The 25003-nt window shown below is 36.5% G+C and overlaps 1 protein-coding gene across 14 annotated transcripts in view; it reads right to left on the bottom strand.

The window, feature by feature from the left end:
• Positions 1-232: 232 nt before the first annotated feature.
• ABLIM2 (actin binding LIM protein family member 2) overlaps positions 233-25003 on the bottom strand; it is a 139348-nt gene continuing 114577 nt past the window's right edge. For all 14 annotated transcript variants that reach the window (XM_068679801.1, XM_068679803.1, XM_068679806.1 and 11 more), the window contains 7 exons: positions 24021-24073; positions 23238-23385; positions 18104-18162; positions 15836-15890; positions 14414-14478; positions 14156-14236; positions 233-2015 (listed from right to left, as the gene is read on the bottom strand). In XM_068679801.1, the coding sequence (XP_068535902.1) occupies positions 1902-2015; positions 14156-14236; positions 14414-14478; positions 15836-15890; positions 18104-18162; positions 23238-23385; positions 24021-24073 (575 nt within the window). In that variant the 3' untranslated portion in view covers positions 233-1901. The remainder of the gene's footprint in view (positions 2016-14155; positions 14237-14413; positions 14479-15835; positions 15891-18103; positions 18163-23237; positions 23386-24020; positions 24074-25003) is intronic.

The following is a 25003-nucleotide window of genomic DNA, read 5'->3' as shown; positions in this document are numbered from 1 at the left end:
TAAAGCAGCTCTTGCCTGGTGAGGTATGCCCATTGCTAGATGGATCATTTAAATCATGACAAACTTTGCAGTAAATTGATATTCAGAGGTATACTTCACAATAAAAGATATCTTTTCTCCTCGTTGAACAAATCTAACAGAAATTACATATTAGTAACATAAATATTATTGGAAGAACCTATCCAGAACAGCAATACAATCAAAAAATTATACACACATATTAGTATAGTCATCCAGTTATGTCTTTGTTTTAATGATTTTTTTAAACATTTGTATCATCAGACAAAACATTTAGGTCATGAGAAAATATTTATTTCCAACAGCATGGATTTTGAAGTTATTGGAAGAAGGCATGTTCAATGCTATGTATTTTTCTGATGCTGGGAGAGTTGAAACAGTGTGTAGTAGTGCATATATTAACCAGTTACTTCAAGGAAATGGCAAAAAGACATAGTGAAATAGGAAGTGAGTACAAACATTCAAGGCAGTAAAAATGCAGAATACTGACACATGGCTGAAAAATGTACTTTTGTAATGCTCTTTTAGTATCACACAAAACTAGCAACTCACTTTAAAACATTCTTTGTCAGCAACCATACTTGTGACCATATGAAATTATTAAATTTAATACAGTCTTTCAGCTGGAAGAGATAATAAGATCTAACGCTCATATCAAATGCTTGATTTTGTTAGCTTTGTTAATTAAGATAGTTTCAAGGTACTGCACCGGTATCACATATTTTTTTTTTTTTTAATTGACTTGTACAGAAACATGCAAATAGTAATGCATGAGGGTTTCATATATTTGATTATAATTTGATAGACTATTGATAGAGCACACCAAGCTTTTTTTTTTGTTACATTTTATGCTGAACTGTTCCATTTTCACACCTACCAATTGCTATTACAGTTCTCATGGCTTATCATGATAAGCCAGATAGTGGAGCAAGTAAAAATGTCTTTACTTAGAACATATATTAATGAAAAAAAAAATCTCTTATAGATAGATATCTATCTACATATAATTAAGATTACATGGCATTTTTATCAGCATGAAATGTAAAAAAAAAAGTCCCCCAAACATCCTAAAATAGTAGGAAAACACAGTTTACTAGCATAATAAATTCTTATGCCAGTTTTGTAATAAGGCTTCAGTTTTCCTGATGAATGGGACTACATTTTTAAGTAGGTTTCTGTATACATTTTGTTATTATAAGTGTTTTATGTCACAATATATTTTTAATAAAATAAAAACTCTTGTGCTGTAATTAAAGATAGCTAGTTACCATTTAGACAAATACGGCCTTTTAGAGAGTAGGCTGTGTCTAAAGTATAAGAAGTAGAATTAAGGTGCTTCCATATTTTTGCTTTCATTCTTAAAAAGTACCACACATAAACAAAAGCTGCAATAATTGCTTGTGGACATGCTTTTCTTTGGCTTTTACCACATTTTCAATAGCATGTGATCCCCCATTGGTGAATTTTATATTAATTACTTACTTGATTTCATAAAAATTGTATCGTAAAACTTAATGAAACAAAATGTTGGATGTATTTCCTTTGTCACAGCCACACTTTTTCTCTTCCTTTCAGAATTTTGATTTGCATCAAGCAATAACTGCAAGCAACAATAAATTTAAAGCTAGATTTTTGCATGTTGTAAACTGGATAGGACCAGGAGTTACTGACAAAACCAGCTGGTCATGCAAGTTTAGCAAATTGTCTGTATTCCAACGCATTGCCATCTAATCTGTCCTGTTTCCCCTGACACATACTAACACAATGAAGCTGGACAATGGTTGAACAGCAAGTGCATGTGATAGTTCTGGCAAGACTTTTTTTTTTTTTTTTTTTTTTTTTTTTTTTTTTTTTTGATTAAGCACATATTTATCCATGAGGGACTAGAAAAGCAGGGCCTTTTTCTTCAGGTCATTCCGCTTCCAAAGTGCCAGACGATCAAATTCCTCAATGCTCATTTTGAAGACTTCCTGGAACTCTTCAGGGGACAAATGCCTCTTGAAAATGAAAATACAAAAGTATCATTAAGCTCTTCTGTACACAGGCACATTTCTGCCCTTCCTAAGCTTTAAAACACACCACAAAATAATTCATTTGTATTTACATTTAAATTCCCAAATTCTGGAAGAAAACACATCAAAACCAAACCAGCTTACAACAGCTGGGAAGTGAAATTGTTAGCACTAGCAACTTTTGAAAAAACAGATCTTTTCAATATAGTTCCAACTGAGTGGAAGCTACAGTCATCAGGAAAAAGATGTATTTATATATGGTACACGATGACAGAGCACACTGAGACAAATTTAAGCGACTCCTGGACTTTAAAGAAACTAATAACAATGTAATTTCAGAGTTGGATTTGTTTTGCCTTGATCTTTAATGAGAGCTACGGACATCACACTGGTTCATTAATAGCAGCCTTGTAACAAAGGAGAGAGCACACTGCTAAATTCTTAAATCCAGAATGTGATTATCCATGGGGATAGACTTGTACCAGGAGCCCAAGTTGGATAAAGCTTTTTTTAAATGCCAAGAACTATGCTTTTATTTGATGTTTTCATATATGAGACAAACACAAAAAGGGTAGAATAACAATTTTAAGAATTGGAATGAGGTAGAATAATGAATGTATACAAAGTTTGCCTAACAATTACTAGTATACCTGCAGAAAACGCTGAAAAGATAAACGTGTGAATTAGAAATGAAAAGCATACAAAATTCTTTTGATAACTGTGGGCTAACCCTTATTCAAGCATTTTAGTACTATCAATCAAGGTCCTGTTTCCATTGTCTTAAGCATACACCATCTAAAAGGGACAGATTCACTGCAATGAAAATTACAAATTTATTATTTTTTTTTTAACACATCCTCTCATTTTCCACAAGACTTTCCTTGAAACCTTTCTGCTATTATCCAAAATTCTGGCAGGGACCACGCTAACGCGCCCTAATAATGCCACGATGGTTTATCTGACTATGGTGGACATGACCTCACTGGCCCTATCTTACACAGCTAATTTTTTTTGACAAATTTGAAAGCAAAATTTTGATTTCCACTTATTAACATTGAATTTGTCTTTTTAATGTAAATTACACATGGAAAATTAATGAATTTGTTTGCAAAGTATGACTAATTACCTTGAATGGTCATTGTGGGCCCTTATGGTTTCCTAAAAAAGGACAGGCTTTCTATTTTTTTTGCCTTGAGATTCCACATTTTCAAATCAACACTGACTAAGAGTTTGGAAGTGAGCCTTCATTCTTCATTTGACCAATGATAGCAACCCAACATAAGCACTACGCATAGCATGGAACAAATACGCCATGCATATTTGGCAGAGAAGATCCTGTTTCACATGGAAATAAGCAACATCTGACAATGTATTTTAGAAAAAATCTCTCACTGACAGAATTTAATTCTACTGTGTTTGGAAAGAAAAAGAAACTTCAGCCTCCACTAACTTTGTTGTATTTTTCTGGTAACCTAGTGGATAAATTATAGCAAGCTTAACTTATTTTCTCAAAGTAAGGAACATGTCTATGAGCTGTGGGGTTGGGAAAAAAAGTTTGGATGAGCAAAAGGTATCATAGTTTGTTTTATCTTGCTTCTAGACTGTGGGCAACTCTTGAGATGTCAGCTCAAGAGAAATCAGTGACAAACTGTAGTTCATATTCCAAAAGAAAATCAGAAAGCTTGTACCTTGCAGGTAAATCCAGTAAATCCAGTGACCATTATTCAAAACCATAGTAAACTATGATTTTAAAAAGAATAATTGCTCCTTTTTTTTTTTTTTTTTTTTCCTGAATTATGTTATAAGATTTTTTCCTAGGAATTGCTATAGTCTCATCAGATCTATTTCAACACTGAAAGAAAAACTGTACATGCTACATCAGGCCACAGGTCCTTTCTGCAAGGTGCTGAATACTTGCTACAGCTCACTACCTTGCCACCAACCTCAAAAAAAAAGCTCTGCAATTCCTCCTTTCCTCTCCAAGGCAGAACTTTCACATTTATCATTTTGCTCTGCCCTCAGAGTTAATGAGCTTTGAGTCCACATGCATCTATCCAAGCCAATAAAAATTAGATATGCTCTCTACTCCTGCTTATATGCAGATGACATCATTTTCATTCCTTGCATGCACTAATTTTGTAATTCTACTAAAGTTTGGTTTTATACCAGCAACTTTTTTTTTTTTTCCTCATAGAAGTTCTCGGTGCAGCCTGCTCCAAAAGCAGCTGAGAGTTTCCAGTCCAAGAATACCAACTAGTAGCAGAGATAGAGATGGGATGAGCTCTCTTATTTTTACCTCCCGCTCTACTAAGCAGTTACTTTTTGCTTCTAAGTCTCCTCTATATACTGTACCTCATCTCAAGGACTAAGCTACCAGACTGCAATATCAGCAAAGTTTTTTACACTATCAATGCAATACCCACACTCAAACTTAATTCTAGTAGGAAGCAAAATTAATTCTTGTAGAAAGGAAAACTTCCTCTTTGGTTTGAACCCTCTCTGAGGACAGCCATCTATGCCCAGTGTCGCATGATTCCCACTGTTTTTCCTGCATCTCAGAAATTTTCACCATCCCTTTTTTAAGCATCATGGGCTTTGGGACCAACCCTAGCAGTAGCGATGATTACAGTTCTGTCTGCAGATTTTGGAATAACCCTTGATCCCAGAAAGATGTCATCAAACTGGTGACATTTCAGACAAAAACAACAAATATAATCATGGGGTGCAGAGTTTGATTTATGAGGAAAGACTAAAAGGCCTAAGTATGTAAAATTGTAGCCAAGTGATGACTAAGGGAAAATATGGTAAATGTCTACAAATACTTGAAGGGTCTAAACGCCATGGGAATAGGCCAGTGTGGGAAGCTTATGTTCATACTTTTCTTTATGTGTGTGATGTTAAATTTTGTCTGCACTGTTGTTGGACTTTCTTAAACCTTATAGCTTTCAGACCTAAAGCTCTTCCCAAAGGCAGAGAAAATAGACTGCTAAGAAATATTAGACTGATTTTTCTTAGGTATTTGAATATTAATTTGTATTAGCTGAAATGCTCTCATGCAGAAGCATTGCCTTTTCTCATTAGTCAAACAAAAGAAGGGAAATTGAAAATTATTCATAGGGCAGGATATTCATCTTGAGGTATGAGATAAAATACGTATGAGGCCAAGAATGTGATTTCAGATTTGTTTTTTACTTTTTATTTTTATGATTGGATCAGCTTAAAATATCCAGCTATGTTAATGCTGCATAATTGGGTCATTAAATGAAAAGCCCAAGTTATGAGCAGAAGTAATTTTTTTTTTTTTCCTTCCCTAGTGTTGGCCTTGTTTACAAAGGAAGTCTGGGTGTTTTACAGTATGCCAGGAACCACTTCCTAACTCCCTTTGTGACAATTTGGACACATTCAGACAGCTTAATCCAATCTACTTCTCTGCTCTGCTTCAATGGCAAAGTTGTACACTGTGCTGACACTGAGGAGAGGTACACAGGACAAGGCTAAGGCCCCTGTCTGAACACATCCTAACTGGCTGTATTTAGACTAGCTTAGTTTGGAAGCTGTATAGTGATGTTAACATGATGCTGCCTGAAAGCCTTTGTAAAAGATAATGTAAATAACTTAAATATGGTTCTTCACTGAAATGGCTGCTAACCTGGAGCCATTGGAAGGTTGCAACATTCAACATTTTGGATATATTTAAATGTTATCACACTGGAAAAAGACTACTGCATCACATTGTTTCGATAAAATCATATTAATCGGAGCCTTATAAAGTCAGTAGCGTTCAGTCTTTTCTTCTGGACAACATTTTGTGTCAGTTTGCATGGGAAAAGAGAAAAAGACAGTGAGATTCAAGTTCAGCAAAGTGCTATATCTGCAATTCCTCACTTGCATGTTATCTGAAATATGGCACAGTTCTGCCTGAAAAGGGTAACCATGCCTTTGCTGTAATCATGTAGCTAGCTCTCCTAAAACATAGAATTAAATGCAAGAAGAATTTAAATGCAAATGCTTTAATGATATGATATACAGAACTAGAGGGCTGAGCTAAATCTCTCTACTGCTTTGCAACCACTAAAATGGAAAATCCTCATGTTCAACTAAGCATGATCATTAAGATGAGCAGTATAGATATGTGCTCAATTTTAATCTCCCAGAAGAAAAGTAATCAGTTGCACATTCAAATACTTGCTACACTGTGTTAACTCAGAAAGAAGTGACGCTTTTTGCTGTAAATTAACGAGGCTTGTTTCTGTTTTTCTGTGGCACGCTAAAAAGCCACTAATCATTCTACATGTAAATAGAGTTATAATGTTTATTTAATTCAATGAGATTTCTTTTGCACAAGAATAATCGTGCTTTTAATGTAATTCAGAGATCTTCAAAACTAATACTTAGGAACATGGCATTAGTGTGAATAAGTCACAGTAAGGAAAAATTGCAATTAACTTACAGCTGTACCGTAGTAAGCAGGTCATGCTACACAACTGCATTTATTCTGTGTCAGTAATTGGATGGGAGTCCTCAAGTGAAAAGTTGCTGATGTAGGAAATTCAGAGGATATCATACTTCCTCATAAGTCAATACTGAACCAATGAACCAACACAAAGGATGGCAGGAGTTGATGAGTTGAAGACGAGAAAAATCAAAGTCCTAATTCCTAGGGGTTATTTAAAACATCTGGCTTGTTTCTCTTTTTGTTTTTGTTACCTTATGTACATAGGAAACTGCAGCTAAGCATTATATTGCCTTTGCTACTGTGCACTCTGTTGTATAGAATGTAATTTTAAATAGTTGTCCAATTCAATTAATTTTTGTTCAGAGTCCTTGTAATACTTCCAACTTATGCTCCACAAAATCTAGAAGTAAAAGCTAAAGGATCTTTACCAGAGTCTTGAAAATGCAAAATACTCAAAATAAACTTGAATTTATCCAAAAAATTAACCATGGATATGCATTTCTGTAAGTAAACAAATTTTAGTTCTTTAGGGTAATGCAGAGACTGTACTGATGGGATATAATCTTACTTTCTATATTAAAATTTAGGATGTTAGACGTATCTTAACTGAATATATTTGAAATAATAGCCTGTTCCTTTCTCCTTTCTTCCGCTCCTGTCCCCCTCCTGTCCCACGATTCCCTTCTCCCATTTCTCTAGAATTTTGACCAAATGTCACTTTCAGATGCCCAAACATATGTTTTTGGAAAAAAATCTCTTGATGTACTGAATTTTAAATCCTTATTTTGCAGCATCAAGATGAGCACTCCTCTGCATTCTTTCTGTTGCTCTGCAGGGGCTCAGAAGGCTTTTCAGAGGCTTCTTCTAAGTCTACTGCATGGCTCATTACAAAGCTATAATTAGCCATGTGCCATGTTCCCAAGGGAATATTGAATGTTATCCTCATCTACCAAGTAATTAAGCTTCATGCCTAATAAATATTTTAAACTATTAAGTGATTATATGATAGGGGAAAGGAAAGTTAAGAAATGGCAGGAGTTGCCACCTCATGAACTTTAAAAGTATGAAGAGAGAACTGGGGCAACTCCATTTATAAGGGCCTTATATATTTATAAGGTAGGAAGTGCTGCAATTGCAGTTTTGCTAGAACATGGCACTTAGTCACAAAACTGACGAGTTGGGGCACTTTGTGCAATCAAGTGTTTGCAGGAGGTGTATACCCCCTTTTCTTCTCTGCTTCCACATTGCAATGTGGGTCCCCAGGAAGGCTCCCAGAAAGAGCAGTACAACAGACGCAGCAAGAAAGGGAGTCTGAAACCCCTATCACATGCCAATGTAATCCCTAGCATCCATACAATGCTCCTGGATCTGTGAATATATGTCATTTAGTATCTCACAGTATCATGAAACTCCACAGAGAATCTGCATTCCACTGAACAGCACTACTATGGGGTACTTACAGTTCAACCTGTCATGAAAGAATGCATATACAAAATATTCTGTAGTAGTACAGTACATTCAATATTTTCCCTGTTTGAGTAATTATGCAAGAAGCTGAAAAGATCCAAGTATTTCAATCAGTGATATCAATACATTACCTATAAAGTGGTGTAAGAACATCTCTAAGGATAACTTATCCCATCATTCTGTCATTCAACCAAATGAGCTTTTATATACTGCCATTTATGTAAGTAATTGTCTTCAACTTACTGCCGATAAGGATATCATTAAGAAAATGATTCATAAATAAAATTAAAACTATGAATCCATAGTAAATTAAGAAAATATATAGAAGATCTTGAGTTTCAAAAATTTAAGACATGTAAGTGCAGTTTTCTTAGAAGAGGGAGACATAGATGTTTATTAAACTGGAAAATCCAATAAAGTTATTTACTGTGTATTCATGGATACTAGTGCTAACACTTGCTTGGATATTTGTCGCAGACTCACACCTGGGGCTCAGAGGTTTGGTTTCTGCTGATCTGTCTGTGGTCTTTGGGCCTTATCCAAAAAAAGTACACTGAAGTCAACATGAAACTTTCCACATACACTTGCTTTAGGTTCAAAATACCTTGCTCCTAAAGCAGATTTTCCAGTTTTCCTTAATTTGGGCTTTCGTGTATCCACAATACTCATTCTCCACATCTGATCCCTCTTCAGTTCTACACTGGTTCCACTCTGGTAGGAATTAGCTCTATTACATATTATGTCATTTCTAATGTGTGCTTTTGTTTTGCAATGGCTCCTTTCATAAGGACTTTGAAAATTGATAGAGACATCCAGCACTGATCACAACACAAGCATATGCTTAGAATAAGAAACACAACATGAATGTTTTGCAAGTTAAACAGTGTGAAGTTCCACTAAAGTCAGTGAACTGCACTTTTTCATACCAGGTTATGAGCTTCATTGTGAAGTGAACTCAAAATTCAAATTCAGCTCCAAACTACAAACTGCTCTTCCCCATGTTAAAACACTTCATATTTCACTTTTGCCTTGATTTTTCCCATCCAAGCTCTAGAGGAGGTGGCACATACAACATTACTTGTATGAATGACATCTACAAGCTGGGGCTGTTATAAATTCAAACTGAATTACTGGAATCCATTCCTAAAATGGTTGCAGCCCAAATGGCTTGAACCCAGGGCAATTGTTGAATAAAAACTAGTGGAAAAAATCTCATCCTCAAAACAGATCCAGACAAGCAGTTTCAGGAGGAAAAGCATGTTTGAATTAATGTTAGTGCTCTGTTCAAACAAGACCGCACCCATGTTTAAATCTCTGATTTCTGTTTACAAGAGAACAAGGTGGCAGATGAAGGTTTGCTACTTGACATTCCAGAATATTTTTTTCCTTAGTAATTGTTTCAGTTAAGCAAAGAATGAACAGGCTCAAACAAAAGTGGAATAATATATTTTCTACTGTATTGGATGGGCATGAATGAATAATGCTTTTAACTCTGACATTCAAAAGAAAAGGCTAGAGAAACTAAGATGCATCAAGATAAGAAAATCAAAAGAAAAAACTAAATGATGTTTTCTAAATGGACTTCCCAAAAAAGACTCTAACTATGTTGACTTTCAAAACTACCAGCCTGTGACCAGGAAAGAAATATTATCCTCTGTGATAAAAGCAACTTACAGAGAAAAATAAATAAATCTATGTGGTTGTGCATGAGCCATACTCAAAAACAGACAAGCAATATCCAGTGTAAGCTAAAAATATCAAGCACATTCTTTTAGGAGCCCAAGGAATAAACTGTAAAAGGTATTCAAGTGCTTAAAAGTGGCACAAGTATTTTCAGAAGTGTCCATAGGCCTAACTTCTGTTGGAGAAAATACAGACCACATGGAACACTACTCAGAAAAGAGCAGGTAAAGAATGTGCTTATTTATACCATCCAAAGGTGATGTCTTAGCCCCAGAACATCAATATTTAACCCTCTGCATAATAAAATGAACCTTTCGATAAAATGTTCCAAATGCACCAAAGTATTTATTTTTTCAACGCTATTGCAGCAAAAGTAACCTAGAATCCTATTTTGTGATTAGATTACTTTACATTAAGGCCTTGTCTCCACAGAATATATCATGATAAGCAAATTTAGGAGCTATGGAGGTCTTCAGAGTAGGGCTGACTTTAATCACATCACTCAGGGCCTTGTCCAGCTGAATTCTAAATGCTGCCTCAGCCTCATGGGCAACCTCTGTTCCAGGGCTTTACTCTCCCAGTGCGGAGCTTCTTCCTTATATTTAATTGTAACTGGCCTTCCTGCAACTCATAACTGCTGCCTCTCAACCCTTCAGAGCCTACATCTGAAATGGGCATGTTTTCTCTATAACCCCTTTACTACCAAATTGTGCTGATGACTCACGTTCAGCTTATCATCAGGACCCTTCTGCAGAGCTGCTCCCCATCTTATGTTTCTCTATGGTGTTTTTCCATCACAAGAGCCAGAATTCTGGTTTATCTTTGTGGCACTTCATGAGGTCACTGTTGACCCATTCCTCTGTCCTCTCCAGGCCTCTTTGAATGAAAGTGCTGCTCTGTAGAGTATCAACTACTCTCCCTCCAGTCTGTGTTATCTGCAAACATGGTGAGGGTGCAATTCCTTTTCTTCTCCCACATTGTATAATCCAGTCCCGTGTTACTGTTTATATCACCTAAATTAACTTGTTCTTCACCATTTCCCCTTATAACTGCTTGTGGGAATGCTGTTTCATTCACCTAACATTAGAATAAAAAGCAGCGTGGTAAAGAGAAACTTCTTAAAAAATCCTGGGCCAAATCCTTATCTTTTGTAAATTTCTCACATTTCTAAACAGCTTATATCAGAAGATCCAGGCTATTCATTCAAAATCAGAGTGCTGGTAATATATTTAAAAATCAGCATGTCATTTATTATAACTAACTCTCAATGCTGTGTGTATTAGCTCACTGTTGGCATAAGCATCTCCTCTAGGAGCACAAAGAACTGAACTACTTCTGCCTCACTGCTGAGTTAGAACAATCAAACAAAAACATGCCGAGTGTTTCTACGTTTACATATATGTGGTTTTGAAGAAAGAATTCCTATTATTTTAAAGGATTTATTACAAGTTGAGCCCTCCTAATCTCCAGATGCTTCTTAGGCTTAGAAAAATATGCATTTTTAGAAAAAAAAATATTATTTATAAGCCTTGAAACAGATTTCTTATGCAAAAAGTAATCTAAAAAATACTCACAAGGGGAGCAAAGATAGGCAAACACTACCAAACATTAAAACCCCACCCTCCTGCAGTCCTTGACCATTAGCAGAGACTTTCATGGCTGCCTCCCTTAATCTGACTCAAGGAGCTAATACCTTTTATGTGAGTTCACTTTTTGTGATATGAACATTCTCTACAGGAAACTTCCCTTGTAATAAGGAATCAGAGAAGAACAGTGCCTGCTCCATGACATCTATGCTGGATCATTCAAAGTTCATAACAAACACCGCTTCACAAAGAGGAGTTTGCTTCTAGTCAACTTGCAAGGGCTTTTAAAGAAATCTAGCTCATGTAGATTTACTGATCTTACTGTGACTAAGCAGACCAGGAAATCAGAGATACGATGTGTAAGATTTTAACTGCCTTAGGACAAGGCAAGATCACTTTCAAGTTTGACAGTTAATTGAAACCAATGATTCTAACATATCCTTTCACCAACACCACCTCTATCCTCCTGTCCCCACCCATCGCACCTAGGAGCTAGTTCACATTTGCAGCAGTGAGAACAAGGTAAGACTTTAGCCTGAGAAACTGATGGTAATAAAGCTATAATATTAGAACATTGACTCTGAAAGTATTTTCCGAGAGAAACGACTCAACATTTTGGATAATACACAGGCTTAGCAGTGCTATCATCCTCACCACTTCTGCAGGCAAAATACAGCCCCTTCAAGAGTGAATTGGCTTTGCAGGATGAAAACAGAAGCTGGCAGCCCATTCTGCTCGGAGGGAGCACTTGTCTCCTGGAGATTTGTGAGCATCGAATCACACTTTTTAGTGAAAGTGACACATAGCTTAAGAAATGGTTAGAAATCTAACCTTAATGCTTACTTTCAGTATTCACAGTGTTGCCTCCAAAATCTTAAGGATATAAAAAAATGCTAATTGGATCCTCTACTAATGGACTGTGTATATGAATGTGCATGTGTGTCTAATCTCTGCCTGTTCCTGTGAAAACCTATAAACCCACGTACTCTTGGGCTCCCAAAGTCCTGGGTCTTGCCCAACCTTGAAATCCACTGAATGCACAAGTCAGCAACCAAGTTACAATCTTCTTCTGCCACAAGAGGAAATAATGACAAACTGCTTTTCTACCCAAAGCTACTTATTTCTAGCAATCCTTTAACACAAAAGAGTGGGACAGAGAAGAGAAGAAGAGGCTGGCAAGGGAAGGCAACAGTTTAATCCCGTCACTCAACTCTACATATGGTTTGAATGCATAGATGAGCTGCTGTCTCTGTTTTTCCAGTAGTTATAATCCTTTTAAAATGTTGCTAATTTAATTGTTAAAAAACAAAAACACACCTACCAATCCCTAATAAACGTAAGATGGTCTACAAAAGGGTCATTTGCAGACACACATGTTTAACATAGTGCAACAATCAGCAGATCAGTCTGGTCCCCTTATCGCTTTTCTGCTGCAGGTTTGAAGCAGACCTTGTTTATTGTTCTTTTGCAAACCTCTGTGAGATCTTTGAAGTGGTTGTGCTTCTTGAGCCATCAGGCACAGAGCTGCACCTGGGGTGAAGCAGACTGAGCAACTCTAATGTTAAACAAACAGCAGCCGCAGCTGAGGAGAGTGTATGAGTTATTGATAATGGCAGTCGGGACGTGCATGATCCATCCAAAGCAAACTATATGTTGTCTTAAAAAAGCAAGCTGGAGCTGCATTTGGTATTCAGACAAGCCTGATGTCTTTAAACAAAGATGCAATTTTTAAAAATACACAAACATATATATGTGTACATAAAAGAATCCTTTATAAGATGTGTCCAGATGAGTATCCTCCCAACTCCCTGCTCCTTCTTCTGGATTCATTATGCTTTTTATTATGGATCTCATACCTTGCTATATATCAGGCTTAAAACAGAACACTTTTGAGGCTGTCTTATCCTTACAATCAAACCCATACCATTTGTGGGGTAATCAAGCAACAAGCACATTGAACTACTCAAGGAACGTACAGCATTTCCAAAATATACAGTATGTTTAAGAATTCTATATATAATTTTGTTTTTGTTTGCTTTATGATGTTTCTTCATTTCTTATAATGTTATCATGTTAATAATACTATAAATTTATTTAAATATAAAACTTCCCCAAAGTCCAACATTGTTAATCACATATTTATCGTTGAAATTTCTCTTATTAATAATAATTAAAACAAAGGTACAAAAGCTTAATAATTTATTCAGTCCTGTCATTACTCAGGCAAAAAAATTAACTTTGTGAATTTTGCCTGAACATAACTTCAGGATTTGGCCTTTGGAAACAAAGCTCCCCTCTATAATATCTGTATTTCTCCAGCTTACATTACTACTCATTGAGAGAGGTGGGTGCTACTGCAAACTTATAGTACATTCTCATGTGATCATAGACCATACAGCCAAAAGGGGATTCTGAATGAGATAACAGACCTGTAACATAGTTCCATACATTAGAAGGATAATTGGAGCTTTTCTCTTTATTTTGTAATTCTCAGGTTATTCTAGGAGAGTTTTTATATATATAGTCAGATAATGACAGGACAAGGGGGAATGGTTTTAAACTAAAAAAGGAAGGATTTAGATTAGAGGTTAGGAGGAAATTCTTCACTCATTGGAACAACTTGCCCAGAGCTGTGGATGCACCATCCCTGGAGGTGTTCAAGACCGGGTTGGATGAGGCCCTGGGGAACCTGATCTAGTGGGTTGCATCCCTGCCTATGGCAGGGGGTTGGAATTAGATGGTCTTGAAGGTTTCTTCCAAGGCAAACCATTCTATGATTCTGTGATATACTGGTGCTTTCAAATAAAATACTATATATAGTGTTATTTTGCTCTTGTTTCATTGCTGTTACTTAACTTGGGTTTAGGAATACATCAGACAGTAAACAGACAGGACAAAGACTTGCAAAGCCATCAAGCACATATCATTCCTACCTCCAGTCTGGTCCTGTCCACATCCTTAGGCAATTTGACACGAACTCGGTTTGTTACAATAAGGGTTTCATAAGGATAAATCTGTTAAAAAGACAAGAACATATGAACTCCAGCCAAATCTGATTCTGATTTGTGGAAATGACAGTGTGGGGAACTTACTAATATTAATGGTACATACTTGCATCCTTATTTGACAAATATTTCACTGGGACAAAATTAACAAAATAAAATAAATAAAAAAAAAGAAGCACATGTAACCTTGCTAGGAAGTGCTGAATCTGATTGTTCTTCCAGTGTTGGAAAAGCCCTTCTTACCTTGTATTCTGCAAGAGAATGAGAATAGGTTCACAGTTTAGAATTTATAGGCTGCTTTTGAAGTCACCATTATGAACATATAGGTACATTAATAATTTGTTATCCTACTACATTTCTCTTACAGTTTTCAATAGCTGTTGGATAACTGCATGCATTGTAAGCATTTGACCCCAATGGTCTCAATGCCTAAAACACTGAAGCAACAGTCCTTGAAATCAAAGGTTTATTACAGAAACTCCATCTCTTGATACCCTGTGAATATGGCAAAATTGGGAATTTCTCTTTATTAGAGGCTTTTGTGCAGAGTTAAGTCAGACTGTCATCCAAAAGTCCCGCCCATATTGTTCTTTACTGAAAACAGTTAAAATATACGGATTATTACAGGCATGTCATTTTGTGAACATACACAAAAATCATTAAGTTAATACAGTGTTCCAAGATGCCAACACCCTGCTCTTGGACTGACTCCAGTGGAAATAATGACAGCAATTGTTTTATTTTTTGGGGGAGTAGGGTGGGGTGCTCCTGCATCTAAATTAACACAAGAGTATTCTAGCTAGGCCAGTGTTGATAGATATGACTGCAGTATGCTCATCTATTCTCATATACATCAATGATTAAATGCTACTAAGACATCCAGCATGTTTCCATAGAAATATTTCTTTTTATGGTCAAAAAATTAAAATCAAAGATAAGTCTACTTTTCAAACTCTATACTCTCCATTACTCAGACAAATATTTTTATCAACACAGAGGCATGAAGTGTAGCATTGGAGTAAGACTCTTTAAAAAACAAGATTAAGTGTCTTGGAAAAAAACACCCTACTCTTCCCCATCAGAAGATGCATGTTCCTAAATTGCTCATCACTTTTGAAAATTCTAACCCAATTTCCATATTAAGCATACAGTCCACTTAAACTGTAATAAAATAAATTAATGTAATGTAATTCTGCTTTTTGAATGCTGTACATCTTAGCCCTACTGTAGAACCAACAAGAAGCACAATGAACTTTATCTTTTTAACAGATATGGCTCAAGGAGTAATTAGCTTAAGTTTCTTCCTCTCTTTGACATGAGAACACCACTATTAAGCAAAGAGAATCATGGAGGCTGTTGCCATATATTCAGAATACTGGGATAAACTCAACATTGTTAACATCACTTTGTGATGCAGGTGTCAGGCCTTTATATTCAGTCAGATAAAAAGAAGATTCTCTGTGATGAACACGATACTGAGCTAGCTAGCTATCACTATCACATGAACCATGGGAAGATACCAGAATATTAACCCTTCTGGCAAGATGTTAACAAACACCTGCAAAGAAAGAAAACATGAAGCGGAGTGGAAATGCTACTGCAATATACCTTTCATCCCCCAGCTTGCCTCCTGGTCTGTTTCGTATTGGCCCATATTTTCAGGCTAAAAGAGAAGAAAAAATGCAATGTAACAGCAAAATACACCATAAACCAAACTGCACCACTGTGCACAATCAAAATACAGATCCTTATGAGACAGAAAGAGAGCAAAGTTTCATTAGGAATTGACCTAATTGCTCTAAGTGGGTATTCAGAGCACTCACAACACCCATCAATCTACAGGAGCAAAGAAGGAGCTTTGCTTGTAGAAGTGGATGGAGTCTCAATAAGTGTGCATCAAACTCGGAGGTAGTGCAGGTGCAGTGTACTGTCTTCACTGTGAATTTCCATGGACCAGTGAAAGCTAGTGCTTGGGTGTCATCCAGGGAAGCAACTGCACAGTCTTATCAGCCCATCTCACCCCTAAGTCCTGTGGATGTTTTTAAGCTCTGATTCTTAGCAACTTCCAATCAGGTTGAAAGGTGTCAGAAAGCCATCGGCCACTGTCATTTGAAGACCTGGCATGAAGGTAAGCCTCAAATGCCTTCCCCTGCAATGCAGCCTTGTTATGACAGTCATCCCAGGAGACCTGATCACTTATGCTGCACTGAAACCTGTGTGTCTTATTCTGTTTTCTGCTTCACAACTGCAGATGCCACTAAGATCAGGGAGAACTGTCCATATGTGTCATAGCTTTGCTTGATCTATTGTCTTTTTCTTTTCTGGAAAATGCTATGACGATGACAGTTATTACAGGAGAAAGGCATTATTATTATTTTTTTTTCCACTAGCATATACACCATGTGCATATCCAGGCTCAGAACAAACAGCAAGGCTCCTTATTGTTTGTTTTTGTTTTATTGCATTATGCACCAATGGGATAGTTGATTAAAAACAACATACCAAAAAAGCTGGTATGAATCTTCAATCTAAACAGAGCACTTTCATTCTGAGAAGAATTTGATATAAAGGATTTGATCATTTTCAACTTTCCTGAAATTTTCAGAGATGAGGTTGCACCCCTTATATGGGACAAATGCTGCCATCTGCTGCTTTCCTATCACATTACATGACTTAAGCCTGCAAAAGTACAGCAAACACTGCATCTATACTTTCTGATGGCTTTGTTTCCTCAACAGTGCAGAGGCTGTGAGCAAGTTGATCTTTTGCTTGGTCCAGGTTACTGGTAACAGTTATTCTGAAAAGTCAGAAAAAAAGCTATTGACTCTGAAGTGGGGACAGGTTTATCCAAACATTTTCATATTCATAAATCTAATTTCGTCAAGTAGTGTTGCCATTGGTTTCTTTAGAGAGGAATTCAAGCAGTCAGGTAGTTGAAATATCACAGGCACAATTAGTCTTGTAATATTAACTCAAAAGGATGGACAGTAACTACAGAAAAATCAGTTCAGCTGCACTCTTACAATTACTTTCTTGTAGCTCCTTCTAATAACCTATAGTTTAACTAATCACTGGAGAAGTTTAGGCCTGCTTATATACTTATGAAGCTTTCATATCTTTGGAGAAAGGAGGGAATTTGAATGAGGTCTTATCCATATAATTTAGACACAAATCAATCTTTGAAATGCAAGTGTATCTACGTATTCCCAATTTATCACCATTAACCATACTGTGTTTTTACCAAAAAATATGAGACATGAACTGAGAAGTCAAAATATCAAATGCCAGAGAGAGAGAGAGACCACAGTATCAGTGATGGACTTTTCCTGAGGAATTACAAAAAGATACATAATAAAGAATTATTAAGTCTTAATCTGATCATAATTTTGTTATGTATTTTGCTTTCTAGGTTGCTTCCTGCCATTCTCTCTGCCTTGCTTCCTCCTGCCTTATATAATGACTACATGTATATATATACACATACCAAGAAGGAAAAAAAATTAAAAAATAAAGTGGTTTAAGAAACGCAAAGGTTATGGGCTGCTCCACCTTTGCTCTAATATCATTACTTGCCTAATGAAAGGTTTAACCCTTTCAAGTTATACTGTGGTCTGTTAATACATGCAGCTTGTACATTTTGGACCTTGGTTCTGGAAGAAGAATCAAGATTCCCAATGCTCATCCACATGCAATCAAAACGAAAAGACTCAGTCTTACTTCTGCAGGCAGACAAACTGTAACCCTCATAAGATATGAATCTGTCAGGCAGGGCTCATAGCCAAAACACTGTGAAGCATTACTGCTGTGTAGATTTTTAACTAGTTGCCTATTTATGAAACCCTATTACATGGAGAATGCGTTTAAATGTATACCTACCTGATGCAAGCCGTTCCTTCCATAACCAGGTAGAGAAGCAGATTTAGAATATGGAAATCCTATAAAAGACATGATATATATATCATGATAATATTTTTTGTAAAGTCCTTTACAACTTAGTAGAACACAGAAATCAGGACAACAGCCAGAAACAGCAATTGCAAGGTAACTATGTATATTGTATTCATAGGATGAAATATAACTGAGTACTACTCATCTTAGAAGGATTAGTATCTTATCACTTAGGAGCAAACAAACGAACAAAAAAAAAACAGTCATTTTGAGTTCTTTAAAACTTACACTGCTTCAAGTGGAAAAAAACAAAAACAAAAACAAACATAAATGAAAGTATGGCAATGGAAAAAGGAAAATAAGTGAGAGCATAAATACTGAATAGAAAGGTTCTGCATAGATTAAATTCACAAAGTGAGGTTACCATTAACAAAGTAGATCTAATATGGTGAAAAAACTTTTAATATCTAGGCTAATAAGAAAGTTTGGGTGTTCTCTTTGTTGGTAAATGGACAAGAAGTGTTTTAGACTAGTTTTGGTTTATAAAAATAATGCTGCATAGAAGTGGCAAGTTGAATCACTTTAAATTCAACAGAAGATGAAGAAATGTGTCTGTAGTAAACACTACTGATTTCAGTACAAGAAACTGATAAACTGAGGCAAAGAGTTAAGAGAAGTCACTTAGCTCAAAGAACTGAATGTACAAGTGTTCTTTCTGACAAAAATGCTAGCAATTTGTATCCAAAGGGGAATGAAGGAAGGGAATTCAGACCCAATGGATTAATAAGTACCCTAAGGAGATTATTAGGAATAACCACATAGAAAGAAAAAACAAAAGATGGATCAGCAAAGAGCTCACAGTGTGCTGAGATAAAGTGAGAACTGCCAGGAGTCAAACTGAGTTAAACATTGAATATGATATTAAAACAAATAGCAAAAGGTTCTGCAGCTACACAAACAAAAAGAGAACAAGAAAAGAAGAAATGGGATCACTGGGAGTTATGCTGTGTCAGTACGCAAGACGAAACCTAGGTAGGACTCCAAGACTAAAGGATTATTTCACCTCAGCTTTTAGGAACAAATTTAGAGTACGGAGCAATGATAGAAAAAGCTAATACAATAAGGGTATGCAAATGAATCACAATTGTGACAGAAACATAATTCAAAGCACTCTGTACTTAAACAAGGGAACCAATAAGCTCACAAAAGATTAGAAGTCCAATTGCTTACATCATTAGAGAACAGCAATTGCAGTTTTTGTGTTTGAGAAGGGTAAAAGGTAGTCAGGACTTATCAGTTTGCAACAGAAAACGTTAGGAAAGACTAAATAAAAACATAGAAGTAAACAGAAAATCAATTATATTCATGTAGATTTTGATTGGTGTAACATAAAAGTTAGAGACAGCGTCATAGTACCCTGGTAGTTTTCTTTGCTAAGAGAAACAACTTCCACGCAAAATAAATTTTATTGGATCTCATCTAAATGTTCCATATGTTGCCAAAGATGAAATTAAAGCTTCTGGAGAAGATGGAATTTATCAGAGGAATTTTAAGGTCAGTAGGGAAAAAAGGAAATGTGAGAAATAGTAAAAACTGAGCTGTTCTCACTAGAGAGGGAACCGTCAGCATTAACTGGTGTCAAGTTGAAATTCCTTAATATTTTCACTAATAAACTGGACACCAAAAATAGTAATGGGCTAATAAACTTGGCTGTCTACACAGAAGTATAAAGAATTGCCAATATAGAGGAGGATTCCCCAATCATTAACTGGGAAAATCTTAATCATAAAAGTAGTTGAAATGGGATGCAATTTAATAATTCATGGGGAAAATTGTACTTAGGGACTAATAAATATCCCAAACTTCTGCTATTTAAGCTCAGAGCTCATCATTTGGAAACAATGTGGAAGGAGACAGGCATAGTTATACAGCAACAAGGTGACCATTATAAATACACTTATTAACCTAAGTGTAAAAATGACAAAAGTTGGAAATGGCTGTCTTGATACCTTCAAGATATGGAAATAATTGTAGTGACAGGACATCATGGAAGGATGTTCTGTTCAGGTGGGTTAAATTAACTTCACTAGAACAATGGTCTACAGGATAACTGGGGCAATGAAAGCTCATCATATGAAAAATGGCTTTATGAAATTGACTTTTAATTTAGGAAAATGAAGACAAAAGTAAGAGATGTTTTAGAAATAAGATCTAACATCATCGAAGGAGTGGTATAAATTGTGAGCATATAAATTTGTTGGCTACAGAGAAGGTGAGTGGGATTTGTTCTTTTGCCAAATTTGTCAGTTACAAGGGAAAAATACACTAAGGAAGAGATCATGGTTTGAAAACAAACACAATTCATTTTAGTACGTAGAAGCTCAGGAGTTGCCTCCCAGGCTGCCAGGACTGAGCCACATTTACAGGCACAAGCGACATCGTGTGGCTGGCTGGAAAAAACCCAAGAGGTGTATAAAGCTGAAAGAGCTCAGAACATACTAATAAGAAAAGAGCCAGTGACTCCAGCTGGAAAAAACATTTCACTTAGTTTCTGTTTCTCTGTTTCCCATGAACTTATTTGTGAAATTAAAAATGTTTTATTTTGCTTTTTTTTTTTTTAATATAAAAATAACAGCAAAAGCCACCTACTGCTCATTATCACATCCAAATGCAGTTGTACTTTTATAGAAAATTTTCCCAAATTTTCTGGGGTAACTGATCAAGATACAGTAATCAGTCTCTCTAATTAGGCACTATCTGAACATCAGATACTCTCTGCATGGGCACGGATCCTGCTTTTTCCAATACGACATTCACTCTAACCTGGATATTCTGAGGCTGTTTTTCTGCACATCAGGCACACATTAACAGCAGGAGTTACACTCCTTGTTAGATATTTAACTTCATAAATATGTGAAGTTAAAATAATGATTAATGGTAAACAATAAACTATAAAAAACCTACACGTATAGAAACAAGACACATTTATGCAGGTGGATGTAAGGAGATGCTGTCCCTGTCACTTAGTCTTCAACATGGCTGGACACAAGCAAGCTCCACTCCAGATACCTGCCAATTATACAAGCCTCATACATAAGTACTTTGATGTTAGATATATTCTTCTGGGAATGTAGCTAGAGTAATGTGACTAAATATCTTCTAGACCAGAATACCCTTCTTTGGTTTGCTCAGAGGCTAGATGAACGAATGCAGGGCTCTGCACAATGTTTGGACACATTTCCAGAGATTCACAGTCAGATGACTGCTAACCGTTCTATTCTGTATGTAACTGTTTGCACCAAGCCTGTATCTGAAAAGTTTATTTTCTTTGATACTCACTGACTATGCCACAGAGACAGGGCTAAATGTCAGGTTAAAGATCTGGCCAATCTCAACCATAAGTGCAAAAGGGAGAAAAGTTACTGTTTAGGTGTTAATGAATTATAGATGTTAGTAACTGTAAATAATAGATGTTTGGTGTGAGAAGTGATCAGACCTGGGTTTTTCTTGCTCAGGAGTTTCTACAAAACATCTTGTGCACATGTATGCAATGTCTGGTGATGACTAAGGAATCAAATCCCTTCAGGTTAGACTAGTGAGACTGATGACCCAAAATAACCTTTCTTTTTTATCTTGTCACACCCTTGTGACAGGCTTTGTATCATCTGTTTTTCCTCTTTCTTGCATAGCTAAGCCATAATTTTCTTAATAGAAGTTGATGGAGCCAGCTATCACATTACCAAAATGCCCACAAGACTGACATCCTAGCCTTGCTGCCAGACATGCCTCACATTGGATACATTCTTTTGGAAAACTGTTTCCCCAGCTTTTTCACCCCAGATGACCTTCTACTGTTTTATGACATAAAGTGGAGGACACAGGGAGTGAAATGTCCAAGTTATCTGTTAAACGTTTAGTGATCCTTATGCTTTATCATGATATGGAAAAAATGGCTGTACTAATATTCAAAAGACAATTTGTATCAAGGAGTAATTACTACAAGTCAAAAATATGCTTGATACTACTACCCTGTTTTTGTTTTTTGTTTTTTTTTTTTTAATAGGTAGCATATAGATAAGTGCTTTTATGTATTAATGAGGGGCAGGTTTTTGTTGTAAAGAAATTCTCCTCTACAGAGAGATAATACAATTTCATTATACAAGCAATGCTTCTTACGGTATATGAACACTGCAGCCAAGTCTGCAGTGACCATGAAATGGTAGAGTTTAGGATCCTGAGAGCAGCAAGGAGGGAGCACAGCAAGCTTGTTACACTGGACTTTGTGAGAGCAGACTTTACCCTGCAGGGATCTGCTTGGTAGAGTACCATGGGATAAAGTGTGGCCTGCAGGGTGAGGGAGGTGATTCTCCCCCTCTGCTCTGCTCTTGTGAGACCCCACCAGGAGGGGTGTGCCCAAAACATAAGGAGGACATCAACATATTAGAATCAGTCCAGAAGAGGGGCACAAAGATGATGAGAGGGCTGAAGCAGCTCTCCTATGAAGACAGGCTGAGGGTGTTGAGGTTTCTAAGCCTGGAGAAGAGAAGGCTCTGTGGAGACCTCATTGTGGTCTTCAAGTACCTAAGGTGGGCCTACAGAAAAACTAGGGAGGGACTCTTTGTCAGGGAGTGTAGTGATAGGACAAGGGGGAATGAATTTAAACTGAACGAGGGTCAATTTAGATTAGATAATAGGAAGAAATTCTTTACTATGAGGGTGGTGAGGCACTGGCACAGGTTGCCCAGAGAAGCTGTGGATGCCCCATCCCTGAAAGTATTCAAAGCCAGGCTGGACGGGGCTTTGGGCAACCTGGTCTACAGGGATGCGACCCTGCTCATGGCAGAGGGGTTGGAACTAGATGATCTTTAAGGTTCCTTCCAACCCAAACAATTCTATGATTCTTTCATTAATAGAAAACTAAAAATAGTTTCAATATTGAAAACCAAAGGTACCGAATGCTTACAAGCCACATAGCTAAAACAACTGGAAAATATACGTAACTATGACAGGGAAATGAAGCATAAAGCACTAGAGAACAATTTGGACAGGCCTACAGCAGGGCCATCTTCCTTTGTCACACTCCTTCTTGCCCGCTATGACAGCCCCGAGATGCAGTACTCACGGGAGTATGTGGCAGTAGAACCCTCCTGTGTTCTCTGGAAGTTTTCTCTGTCCGTTCCGGGAGTAAGAGACAGGGACCGAGTTTCTGAATCTGGGGAATTAGTTCTGGTGTCCATATCCCCTTTCAGAATAAGCCAACTGGTCTTTAGCTGAAATGAATAAAAAACAATTAAATCAGCCAAGATTTAATATCCAAATGCATGTCCTACTTCACCAGCCTGGGAAGTCTTGCTAACTTGCATGTTTATACTCAGTACAGTCTGTACCAACATTTATCAAATTATAGAAATTGACTATATAACAGGATTCCACATTAGATGTCACAGCTACTGAAAACTTTTAACTTTCATCTGGGCTGAGGATAGTTTCTCTGTTGCATAAGTTGTCCACTATGCCCCACTTTAGAAGATGTGCTATGTCACGTTCTTACAACTGACCTGTTATGACATTTTTCTTGTATGTTAACACACCCTAAGCAAAGGTCCAACAGCCTTAGCTGAATCACCAGTGTATGTATTGAGACTGAGTAAAAATCCACAAACTTATTGTTGCTAATCTTAATATCCTTATTTCTTTCTTTACTGAAAAATGTAAATTCTAAACACTCTGGGTGAGACATTATGCTTAATAAATATTCCTGAAACTGTCTTTTGTAAAGACCTAAAATCAGTAATGCTTATTTCAGTTATATAAAAGAATACCTTTAAACATAACCAGGTTTTATAGAACAGTTCCCTCAAGAAACTCAGGTAAACTACCACCTTTTGTTCTTTCTGGTCATTACCTTCTTACTGTCCTGATCCAAACTTCCATCCTCCCCTTCTGATCTTCTTGATGCTGGAAGATTAAAGTTAATTTTAAAAATTGAAAGAGATTACTTTTTGTTTTCTCTTTTGGCTGTGTTAATGTTCTAAATATTCTCAAAAGGGGAAAAAACAATCCAAAATGAATCTGAAGTTGAGCAGATAATTGGATGCGTAGCACTACGATGTCACAGAACTACTTAACGTTTGGAAAAGATTATGGTAATACTAATTCTGTAGGCATACAGTAAATGTAGAAAAACTAATCCTGATGGATTTTTAAACTATCTTCTAGGAAGAAGCTACTTCTGTGGAATGACAGGTGGTTAAAAAAAATACATCATAACTTAGGGACAGATCTATATAGTCACTGCACCAAAGAGCAAGTCATTTGCAAGCAAATCTCCATTATTCTTTGTTACCATGATCATGAAAGAACATATGTTTATATAGCTATATGGTGGTCTTGCACATTTGTGCCTCCTATGTTCTTCAGAATGTTAGGCAATGACGGCAAACAAGATAGGTACAAATTTAGTATTATCTCTTGATGATACCTGCAAGACCGGCTGTGTCAGTACAAGTGAGAGTGAAGGTAAGGTAAGGTGAGGTAGGTAAGGGCGGGGTGGTCCTGACCTTCACATAGCTACACTCATCATTTCTTAGATAAAGTAAAAGAGGACTCTCAAATTCACAGGGTAACTCTCAATTTTTTAACTATATTGCTCTCTGTAAGAGTTTACTATAAAGAAATATTTATCTCTTGTTATATTATTCTGTAACCCGCCAACTTCCTGAGAAGAAAAAATGAAAACTGAAAGCCTACAAGATAGTCACTGAATAGTTCCCAACCATTAAATATATTTTTCCTGGTATTCTCTACCAGAGTTCTGTATCAGAGACTGATTTGTAACTCAGACAGAATTTTACAGAAATATTTTGTGCCAAACTTCATGCCATTTCA

Source organism: Anas acuta, chromosome 4, assembly GCF_963932015.1.
Source record: "Anas acuta chromosome 4, bAnaAcu1.1, whole genome shotgun sequence".
Lineage (NCBI taxonomy): Eukaryota > Metazoa > Chordata > Aves > Anseriformes > Anatidae > Anas > Anas acuta.
The sequence above is the reverse complement of the archived record's forward strand: the minus strand, read 5'-3'. Positions and strand labels throughout refer to the sequence as shown.